Source organism: Amblyomma americanum, chromosome 7 (assembly GCF_052857255.1).
Source record: "Amblyomma americanum isolate KBUSLIRL-KWMA chromosome 7, ASM5285725v1, whole genome shotgun sequence".
Classification (NCBI taxonomy): Eukaryota; Metazoa; Arthropoda; class Arachnida; order Ixodida; family Ixodidae; genus Amblyomma; species Amblyomma americanum.
The window spans coordinates 164,992,621-165,004,673 of NC_135503.1; the positions used below are offsets into that span (position 1 = coordinate 164,992,621).

Consider the following 12,053-nt stretch of genomic DNA (forward strand, 5'->3'; position numbering starts at 1 on the left):
ACTGCAACACCACCACCGCGACCACAAGGTCGGTTGAGATAATGTGTATTATAGCCTTCCATTCTAAAAACATCACTCTCATTTTTGCTCCATGTTTCACTGAACATGACAACTGAAAAATTGAAAGAAAATTGGCTAAAGAATTCATCTAACAGAAGTGCTTTGTTTCGGACAGATCTGGCGTTTAAATGCACAGATTTTAACGCATGACGTCCCAAATGAGATACCACATTGTTCAAGTCATCTGGTGAATAGAAATCGTGTTCATCCATCTCTAGCTTCTCTGTTCAAGAATGATACTGGCTGGGCGCATCATTTGGGCAGAAGGCGGTCGAGGTCATCACGGCTTCTAATGTGAATTGCGTTTGCACCATCAGACATTCTCAAAAGAACCTTTCCATGCGTATGCCACACGTATTTAAAACCAGCTTCTTTGGCCCAGTTCTTTGTAGCTTGCAGCAGGTCTCTGTTGTGACGGGTCAAGTTTTCCTGGATGAAGATGCGTGGATGGCTATCATTTAGCTTGCTCTTTTTACTTAACCAAGATTCCCTTGTCGACTGCCTTGTGAAACGGACGATTATTCCGGGAATTTTGTCTTTCTGTGCGGGTAGCCTGTGTACCGAGGCAATGTCATGCTCGACCAAATGTGGCGTTTCCAGCTGGTCTGCAACTCCGTTTAGCACATTATGCAAGTTTTCACCTTGCACGAGAGGCACCCCATGGATTTCTAAATTAAGCTGCCTATTTCGGAATTCAAGTTCGTTCACTTCCCGCCGAAGCTGAGCCTGAGCAGATTGGTTCTCATCCTCCTTCATCTCCAGTTCCTGTACCTGCTTCCTAAGTACCTTAATTTCATTTTCCTGCACGAAAATAGTTTTTTTCAGTTCCTCAAAAATGGCAGACATGTGCGTAACAGACTCCTCCATAGTTTCTACTCGAGCGGCGAGGGAAGGTAGGCATTCTAGCTTTAGAATAATAGATCCAAGGATAGCTTTTATATCCATGTCAGTCTTGTTTTCATCAGTGTTGCTACCACCTTGTACCGAGCTCCGGCAATTTTGGCATCGCCATGTCTTCTTTGCAGCTTCGGATTTTCCTTTGAATGACTTTTCAGCTATTCCCGCGCATTTTCCAAAATGGTATTCGTGCACACACTCAGAACAAGCTACACGCCCCTCATTATCATGGAATGCTTCATCACAAGTGAAGCAGACATGGGACATTGTTTCCACTACAGCAGAAAACCACAATAGGCCCGGCAATACAGCAAAATATACAAGTCTTTGGAAGCGACAGCAGCACAAGCACCACTACGCGTACATTTAATAGGGGAACAAACTAACCTGCACAGTTGAAATAGCAGATCAAGAGATGTTCGCTGGATGCTGCCGTCGCTGCCAAATGACTGCCTCCCCGTGTGCTCTTGATTTATCCGTCAGGCGCGCAAGCGCAGTAGGGGCGTGCGGCGGTGATTGCTCCGGTGATCACGGCGGTGACGGTGTACGCGGCAGGGGCCTGGGCGTCACACAGCTCTCGGGAGAACTGTGCAGTTCGAGCGGTAGAAAAAGCCAGGCAAATCCGCAATGTCCGATGGATCCTTCACCGGGCAGCGCTTGACAATCCGGGAAATGCCAGTCGTATCTGCACAGTTGAAATAGCAGATCAAGAGATGTTCGCTGGATGCTGCCGTCGCTGCCAAATGACTGCCTCCCCGTGTGCTCTTGATTTATCCGTCAGGCGCGCAAGCGCAGTAGGGGCGTGCGGCGGTGATTGCTCCGGTGATCACGGCGGTGACGGTGTACGCGGCAGGGGCCTGGGCGTCACACAGCTCTCGGGAGAACTGTGCAGTTCGAGCGGTAGAAAAAGCCAGGCAAATCCGCAATGTCCGATGGATCCTTCACCGGGCAGCGCTTGACAATCCGGGAAATGCCAGTCGTATCTGCACAGTTGAAATAGCAGATCAAGAGATGTTCGCTGGATGCTGCCGTCGCTGCCAAAAAACCAGTATTAACTGGAGAAAGGCGGGATCAAATATTCGAAAATGCATACCCGAAGGGATAGACGAAGTTCCAATCAAAAAAGAGCCGTTGTGAGCAGTTTAATGCAGCGGGCCAAGAAGATATGCACAAACACCACTGACGCCGCTGCGGACGCGTCAAGGGTACGAAAAGATCTCATTAGCTGTGGTTACCCAAGCCATTTCATCAGGTCCACGGAACCACGGCTGTCACGGCCTCGTCATCCGGACGCCCCTCTTCCGCCCAAAAAACGTGCGGCTATTTCTTATGTGCCGAAAACAAGTGAGTGCCTCGCCCGTGTATTACGAGAGTATGACGTGCAAGTTGCCCATGTCCCTGTCAAGAAAATGCGACAACAACTCATGAACGTCAAAGATCAGTTGCCAAAAGAGAAGTTCCCAGGAGTTGTCTACGCCATCCCTTGTGCAGATTGCAACGGTGTTTACATCGGCGAAACCGGAAGTTACAAGAAGCGCCTACAGCAACATGCTCGTGATGTGCAGAAAGAAGATACCCGCAATAACGCCTTGGCAGAGCACGCGGTGACGGCAAATCACAGAATAGATTGGGAAAAAGCAAGAATCATCGAAAAAGAGAAACTGACAACATCACGGCTTCATCTCGAGTCCCTGGTGATACAGACAACGGCTCACACGCTTAATCGTAACGAGGGCAATCTTAACCCGATTTACGCGCGATCTTTACGGCGATTACTATAGCTTTTAAAAAGACGAACCCTCTTGGTGTGTTTCCATTGTGAACAAGGCCCCCGTTCTGGGCGCCGAAACGTCAATACAATTTTTTCGTTTTACTGGTCGGCGTCTCTTTGTTTTGAAATTCCAATCAAGTTAATTAATGAACTTGGCCCAAGAAGAGAGGAAACGCTAATAAAAGCATTGGAGAAAGCAGCAACAGGTTAAAGAATACGAGGGACAATGTTTTGAGGGAGACGATGCTGTGAAGCACATTGCGTCAGTAATAGCTGAGTCATTTAGGCACTACGATAGGGTAATAGCCCAAATGAGGGAGCAACGCAGGATATCATGATAGAAAACTGCTTAGAAGTGACCAGTATTAACTGGAGAAAGGCGGGAGCAAATATTCAATATGCATACCCGAAGGGATAGACGAAGTTCCAATCAAGTTATTTAATGAACTTGGCCAAAGAGGCGAGGAAACGGTCATAAAAGCATTGGAGAAAGCAGCAACAGATTCAAGAATACGAAGGAAAATGATTAGAGGGAGACGATGCTGTGAAGCAGATTGCATCAGTAATAGCTGAGTCATTTAGGCACGACGATAGGGTAATAGCCCAAATGAGGGAGCAAGGCAGGACATCAGAATAGAAAACAGCTTAAAACTGACCAGTATTAACTGGAAAAAGGCGGAAGCAAACATTACGAAATGCACATCCGCAGTGATAGACGAAGTTCCAATAAAGCTAATTAATGAACTTGGCCCAAGAAGCGAGTAAACGCTGATAAAAGCATTAGAGAAAGCAGCAACAGATTGAAGAATACGAAAGAAAATGTTTAGAGGGAGGCGATACTGTGAAGCACATTGCATCAGTAATAGCTGAGTCGTTTAGGCAGTACGATAGGGTAATAGCCCAAATGAGGGAGCAACGCAGGATATCACAATAGAAAACTGCTTATAACTGACCAGTATTAACTGGAAAAAGGCGGGAGCAAATGTTCGAAAATGCATACCCGAAGGGATAGACGAAGTTTCAATCAAGTTAATTAATGAACTTGGCACAAGAGGCGAAGAAACGCTGAAAAGCATTGGAGAAAGCAGCAACAGATTAAAGATTACGAGGGAAAATGTTTAGAGGGAGACGATGCTGTGAAGCACATTGCATCAGTAATAGCTGAGTCATTTAGGCACGACGATAGGGTAATAGCCCAAATGAGGGAGCAAGGCAGGACATCACAATAGAAAACAGCTTAAAACTGACCAGTATTAACTGGAAAAATGCGGAAGCAAACATTCCGAAATGCACATCCGCAGTGATAGACGAAGTTTCAATCAAGTATATAATGAACTTGGCCCAAGAGGCGAGGAAACGCTCATAAAAGCATTGGAGAAAGCAGCAACAGATTGAAGATTACTAGGGAAAATGTTTAGAGGGAGAGGATGCTGTGAAACACATTGCATCAGTAATAGCTGAGTCATTTAGGCACGACGATAGGGTAATAGTCCAAATGAGGGAGCAACGCAGGATATCACAATATAAAACTGGTTAGAACTGACCAGTATTAACTGGAGAAAGGCGGGAGCAAATATTCGAAAATGCATACCCGAAGGGATAGACGATATTCCAATCAAGTTAATTATTGAACTTGGCCCAAGAAGAGAGGAAATGCTAATAAAAGCATTGGAGAAAGCAGCAACAGATTAAAGAATACGAGCGACAATGTTTAGAGGGAGACGATGCTGTGAAGCACATTGCATCAGTAATAGAAGAGTCATTTAGGCACTACGATAGGGTAATAGCCCAAATGAGACAGCAACGCAGGATATCACAATAGAAAACTGCTTAGAACTGACCAGTATTAACTGGAGAAAGGCGGAAGCAAACATTCCGAAATGCACATCCGCAGTGATAGACGAAGTTCCAATCAAGTTATTAATAAAGTTGGCCCAAGAAGCGAGGAAACGCTCATAAAAGCATTGGAGAAAGCAGCAGCAGATTCAAGAATACGAAGGAAAATGATTAGAGGAAAACGATGCTGTGAAGCAGATTGCATCAGTAATAGCTGAGTCATTTAGGCACGACGATAGGGTAATAGCCCAAATGAGGGAGCAAGGCAGGACATTAGAATAGAAAACAGCTTAAAGCTGACCAGTATTAACTGGAAAAAGGCGGAAGCAAACATTCCGAAATGCACATCCGCAGTGATAGTCGAAGTTCCAATCAAGTTAATTAATGAACTTGGCCCAAGAAGCGAGGAAACGCTGATAAAAGCATTGGAGAAAGCAGCAACAGATTCAAGAATACGAAGGAAAGTGTTTAGAGGGAGACGATACTGTGAAGCACATTGCATCAGTGAGCGCTGAGTCATTTAGGCACGACGATAGGGTAATAGCCGAAATGAGGGAGCAACGCAGGATATCACGATAGAAAACTGCATAGAACTGACCAGTATTAACTGGAGAAAGGCGGGAGCAAATATTCAATATGCATACCCGAAGGGATAGACGAAGTTCCAATCAAGTAAATAATGAACTTGGCCCAAGAGTCGAGGAAACGGTCCTAAAAGCATTGGAGAAAGCAGCAACAGATTCAAGAATACGAAGGAAAATGATTAGAGGGAGACGATGCTGTGAAGCAGATTGCATCAGTAATAGCTGATTCATTTAGGCACGACGATAGGGTAATAGCCCAAATGAGGGAGCAAGGCAGGACATCAGAATAGAAAACAGCTTAAAACTGACCAGTATTAACTGGAAAAAGGCGGAAGCAAGCATTCCGAAATGCACATCCGCAGTGATAGACGAAGTTCCAATCAAGTTAATTAATGAACTTGGCACAAGAGGCGAAGAAACGCTGAAAAGCATTGGAAAAAGCAGCAACAGATTGAAGATTACGAGAGAAAAGGTTTAGAGGGAGACGATGGTGTGAAGCACATTGCATCAGTAATAGCTGAGTCATTTAGGCACGACGATAGGGTAATAGCCCAAATGAGGGAGCAAGGCAGGACATCACAACAAAAAACAGCTTAAAACTGACCAGTATTAACTGGAAAAATGCGGAAGCAAACTTTCCGAAATGCACATCCGCAGTGATAGACGAAGTTTCAATCAAGTTAATTAATGAACTTGGCCCAAGAGGCGAGGAAACGCTCATAAAAGCATTGGAGAAAGCAGCAACAGATTGAAGATTACGAGGGAAAATGTTTAGAGGGAGACGATGCAGTGAAGCACATTGCATCAGTAATAGCTGAGTCATTTAGGCACGATGATAGGGTAATAGCCCAAATGAGGGAGCAACGCAGAATATCACAATAGAAAACTGGATAGAACTGACCAGTATTAACTGGAGAAAGGCGGGAGCAAATATTCGAAAATGCATACCCGAAGGGATAGGCGAAGTTCCAATCAAGTTAATTAATGAACTTGGCCCAAGAGGCGAGGAAACGCTCATAAAAGCATTGAAGAAAGCAGCAACAGATTCAAGAATACGAAGGAAAATGATTAGAGGGAGACGATGCTGTGAAGCAGATTGCATCAGTAATAGCTGAGTTATTTAGGCACGGCGATGGGGTAATAGCCCAAATGAGGAAGCAACGCAGGACATCACAATAGAAAACAGCTTAAAGCTGACCAGTATTAACTGGAAAAAGGCGGAAGCAAACATTCGAGAATGCATACCCGAAGGGATAGACGAAGTTCCAATCAAGTTAATTAATGAACTTGGCTCAAGAGGCGAAGAAACGCTGAAAAGCATTGGAGAAAGCAGCAACAGATTGAAGATTACGAGGGAAAATGTTTAGAGGGAGACGATGCTGTGAAGCACATTGCATCAGTAATAGCTGAGTCATTTAGGCACGACGATAGGGTAATAGCCCAAATGAGGGAGCAACGCAGGATATCACGATAGAAAACTGCTTAGAACTGACCAGTATTAACTGGAGAAAGGCGGGATCAAATATTCGAAAATGCATACCCGAAGGGATAGACGAAGTTCCAATCAAGTTAATTAATGAACTTGGCCCAAGAAGAGAGGAAACGCTAATAAAAGCATTGGAGAAAGCAGCAACAGGTTAAAGAATACGAGGGACAATGTTTTGAGGGAGACGATGCTGTGAAGCACATTGCGTCAGTAATAGCTGAGTCATTTAGGCACTACGATAGGGTAATAGCCCAAATGAGGGAGCAACGCAGGATATCATGATAGAAAACTGCTTAGAAGTGACCAGTATTAACTGGAGAAAGGCGGGAGCAAATATTCAATATGCATACCCGAAGGGATAGACGAAGTTCCAATCAAGTTAATTAATGAACTTGGCCAAAGAGGCGAGTAAACGGTCATAAAAGCATTGGAGAAAGCAGCAACAGATTCAAGAATACGAAGGAAAATGATTAGAGGGAGACGATGCTGTGAAGCAGATTGCATCAGTAATAGCTGAGTCATTTAGGCACGACGATAGGGTAATAGCCCAAATGAGGGAGCAAGGCAGGACATCAGAATAGAAAACAGATTAAAACTGACCAGTATTAACTGGAAAAAGGCGGAAGCAAACATTCCGAAATGCACATCCGCAGTGATAGACGAAGTTCCAATCAAGTTAATTAATGAACTTGGCCCAAGAAGCGAGCAAACGCTCATAAAAGCATTGGAGAAAGCAGACAAGATTCAAGAATACGAAGGAAATTGTTTAGAGGGAGAGAATGCTGTGAAACACATTGCATCAGTAATAGCTGAGTGATTTAGGCACGACGATAGGGTAATAGCCCAAATGAGGGAGCAACGCAGGATATCACAATATAAAACTGGTTAGAACTGACCAGTATTAACTGGAGAAAGGTGGGAGCAAATATTCAATATGCATACCCGAAGGGATCGACGAAGTTCCAATCAAGTTAATTAATGAACTTGGCCCAAGAGGCGAGGAAACGCTCATAAAAGCATTGAAGAAAGCAGCAAAAGATTCAAGAATACGAAGGAAAATGATTAGAGGGAGACGATGCTGTGAAGCAGATTGCATCAGTAATAGCTGAGTTATTTAGGCACGGCGATGGGGTAATAGCCCAAATGAGGGAGCAACGCAGGACATCACAATAGAAAACAGCTTAAAGCTGACCAGTATTAACTGGAAAAAGGCGGAAGCAAACATTCGAAAATGCATACCCGAAGGGATAGACGAAGTTCCAATCAAGTTAATTAATGAACTTGGCCCAAGAGGCGAGGAAACGCTCATAAAAGCATTGGAGAAAGCAGCAACAGATTGAAGATTACGAGGGAAAATGTTTAGAGGGAGACGATGCTGTGAAGCACATTGCATCAGTAATAGCTGAGTCATTTAGGCACGATGTTAGGGTAATAGCCCAAATGAGGGAGCACCGCAGGATATCACAATAGAAAACTGGATAGAACTGACCAGTATTAACTGGAAAAATGCGGAAGCAAACATTCCGAAATGCACATCCGCAGTGATAGACAAAGTTTCAATCAAGTTAATTAATGAACTTGGCCCAAGAGGCGAGGAAACGCTCATAAAAGCATTGAAGAAAGCAGCAACAGATTGAAGATTACGAGGGAAAATGTTTAGAGGGAGACGATGCTGTGAAGCACATTGCATCAGTAATAGCTGAGTTATTTAGGCACGACGATAGGGTAATAGCCCAAATGAGGGAGCAAGGCAGGACATCAGAATAGAAAACAGCTTAAAACTGACCAGTATTAACTGGAAAAAGGCGGAAGCAAACATTCCGAGATGCACTACCGCAGTGATAGACGAAGTTCCAATCATGTTAATTATGAACTTGGCCCAAGAAGCGAGGAAACGCTCATAAAAGCATTGGAGAAAGCAGACAAGATTCAAGAATACGAAGGAAATTGTTTAGAGGGAGCGAATGCTGTGAAACACATTGCATCAGTAATAGCTGAGTGATTCAGGCACGACGATAGGGTAATAGCCCAAATGAGGGAGCAACGCAGGATATCACAATATAAAACTGGTTAGAACTGACCAGTAATAACTGGAGAAAGGCGGGAGCAAATATTCAATATGCATACCCGAAGGGATAGACGAAGTTCCAATACAGTTAATTAATGAACTTGGCCCAAGAGGCGAGGAAACGCTCATAAAAGCATTGAAGAAAGCAGCAACAGATTGAAGATTACGAGGGAAAATGTTTAGAGGGAGACGATGCTGTGAAGCACATTGCATCAGTAATAGCTGAGTCATTTAGGCACGACGATAGGGTAATAGCCCAAATGAGGGAGCAACGCAGGATACCACGATAGAAAACTGCTTAAAACTGACCAGTATTAACTGGAGAAAGTCGGGATCAAATATTCGAAAATGCATACCCGAAGGGATAGACGAAGTTCCAATCAAGTTAATTAATGAACTTGGCCCAAGAAGAGGGGAAACGCTAATAAAAGCATTGGAGAAAGCAGCAACAGGTTAAAGAATACGAGGGACAATGTTTTGAGGGAGACGATGCTGTGAAGCACATTGCGTCAGTAATAGCTGAGTCATTTAGGCACTACGATAGGGTAATAGCCCAAATGAGGGAGCAACGCAGGATATCACGATAGAAAACTGCTTAGAACTGACCAGTATTAACTGGAGAAAGGCGGGAGCAAATATTCAATATGCATACCCGAAGGGATAGACGAAGTTCCAATCAAGTTAATTAATGAACTTGGCCAAAGAGGCGAGGAAACGGTCATAAAAGCATTGGAGAAAGCAGCAACAGATTCAAGAATACGAAGGAAAATGATTAGAGGGAGACGATGCTGTGAAGCAGATTGCATCAGTAATAGCTGAGTCATTTAGGCACGACGATAGGGTAATAGCCCAAATGAGGGAGCAAGGCAGGACATCAGAATAGAAAACAGCTTAAAACTGACCAGTATTAACTGGAAAAAGGCGGAAGCAAACATTCCGAAATGCACTACCGCAGTGATAGACGAAGTTCCAATCAAGTTAATTAATGAACTTGGCCCAAGAAGCGAGGAAACGCTGATAAAAGCATTGGAGAAAGCAGCAACAGATTCAAGAATACGAAGGAAAATGTTTAGAGGGGGACGATACTGTGAAGCACATTGCATCAGTAAGCGCTGAGTCATTTAGGCACGACGATAGGGTAATAGCCCAAATGTGGGAGCAACGCAGGACATCACAATAGAAAACAGCTTAAAACTGACCAGTATTAACTGGAAAAAGGCGGAAGCAAACATTACGAAATGCACATCCGCAGTGATAGACGAAGTTCCAATCAAGCTAATTAATGAACTTGGCACAAAAGGCGAAGAAACGCTGAAAAGCATTGGAGAAAGCAGCCACAGATTAAAGATTACGAGGGAAAATGTTTAGAGGGAGACAATGCTGTGAAGCACATTGCATCAGTAATAGCTGAGTCATTTAGGCACGACGATAGGGTAATAGCCCAAATGAGGGAGCAAGGCAGGACATCACAATAGAAAACCGCTTAAAACTGACCAGTATTAACTGGAAAAATGCGGAAGCAAACATTCCGAAATGCACATCCGCTGTGATAGACGAAGTTTCAATCAAGTTAATTAATGAACTTGGCCCAAGAGGCGAGGAAACGCTCATAAAAGCATTGGAGAAAGCAGCAACAGATTGAAGATTACGAGGGAAAATGTTTAGAGGGAGACGATGCTGTGAAGCACATTGCATCAGTAATAGCTGAGTCATTTAGGCACGATGTTAGGGTAGTAGCCCAAATGAGGGAGCAACGCAGGATATCACAATAGAAAACTGGATAGAACTGACCAGTATTAACTGGAGAAAGGCGGGAGCAAATATTCGAAAATGCATACCCGAAGGGATAGACGAAGTTCCAATCAAGTTAATTAATGAACTTGGCCCAAGAGGCGAGGAAACGCTCATAAAAGCATTGGAGAAAGCAGCAAGAGATTCAAGAATACGAAGGAAATTGTTTAGTGGGAGACGATGCTGTGAAGCACATTGCATCAGTAATAGCTGGGTCATTTAGGCACGACGGTACGGTAATAGCCCAAATGAGCTAGCAATGCAGGACATCACAATAGAAAACAGCTTAAAACTGACCAGCATTAAATGGAAACAGGCGGGACCAAACATTCCGAAATGCACAACCGCAGTGATAGACGAAGTTTCAATCAAGTTAATTAATGAACTTGGCCCAAGAGGCGAGGAAACGCTCATAAAAGCATTGGAGAAAGCAGCAACAGATTGAAGATTACGAGGGAAAATGTTTAGAGGGAGACGATGCTGTGAAGCACATTGCATCAGTAATAGCTGAGTCATTTAGGCACGATGTTAAGGTAATAGCCCAAATGAGGGAGCAACGCAGGATATCACAATAGAAAACTGGATAGAACTGACCAGTATTAACTGGAGAAAGGCGGGAGCAAATATTCGAAAATGCATACCCGAAGGGATAGACGAAGTTCCAATCAAGTTAATTAATGAACTTGGCCCAAGAGGCGAGGAAACGCTCATAAAAGCATTGGAGAAAGCAGCAACAGATTCAAGAATACGAATGATTAGAGGGAGACGATGCTGTGAAGCACATTACATAAGTAATAGCTGAGTCATTTAGGCACTACGATAGGGTAATAGCCCAAATGAGGGAGCAACGCAGGATATCACAATAGAAAACTGCTTAGAACTGACGAGTATTAACTGGAGAAAGGCGGAAGCAAACATTCCGAAATGCACATCCGCAGTGATAGACGAAGTTCCAATCAAGTTAATTAATGAAGTTGGCCCAAGAAGCGAGGAAACGCTCATAAAAGCAATGGAGAAAGCAGCAGCAGATTCAAGAATACGAAGGAAAATGATTAGAGGAAAACGATGCTGTGAAGCAGATTGCATCAGTAATAGCTGAGTCATTTAGGCACGACGATAGGGTATTAGCCCAAATGAGGGAGCAAGGCGGGACATCACAATAGAAAACTGCTTACAACTGACCAGTATTAACTGGAAAAAGGCGGGAGCAAATATTCGAAAATGCACATCCGCCGTGATAGTCGAAGTTCCAATCAAGTTAATTAATGAACTTGGCCCAAGAAGCGAGGAAACGCTGATAAAAGCATTGGAGAAAGCAGCTACAGATTCAAGAATACGAAGGAAAATGTTTAGAGGCAGACGATACTGTGAAGCACATTGCATCAGTGAGCGCTGAGTCATTTAGGCACTACGATAGGGTAATAGCCGAAATGAGGGAGCAACGCAGGATATCACGATAGAAAACTGCATAGAACTGACCAGTAATAACTGGAGAAAGGCGGGAGCAAATATTCAATATGCATACCCGAAGGGATAGAAGAAGTTCCAATCAAGTTAATT

The 12,053-nt window shown here is 43.8% G+C and overlaps 1 protein-coding gene across 1 annotated transcript; it reads right to left on the reverse strand.

Moving 5' to 3' along the window:
- Window positions 1–312: 312 nt before the first annotated feature.
- Window positions 313–816, reverse strand: LOC144098211 (uncharacterized). The gene has a single exon (XM_077630710.1). It carries the CDS (start codon window positions 814–816, stop codon window positions 313–315), a length of 504 nt encoding a protein of 167 aa, XP_077486836.1.
- Window positions 817–12,053: the final 11,237 nt, after the last annotated feature.

Excerpts from the sequence above, each read along its gene's own strand:
- LOC144098211 (XM_077630710.1), bottom strand. The coding sequence starts at position 816 with ATGAAGGAGGATGAGAACCAATCTGCTCAGGCTCAGCTTCGGCGGGAA.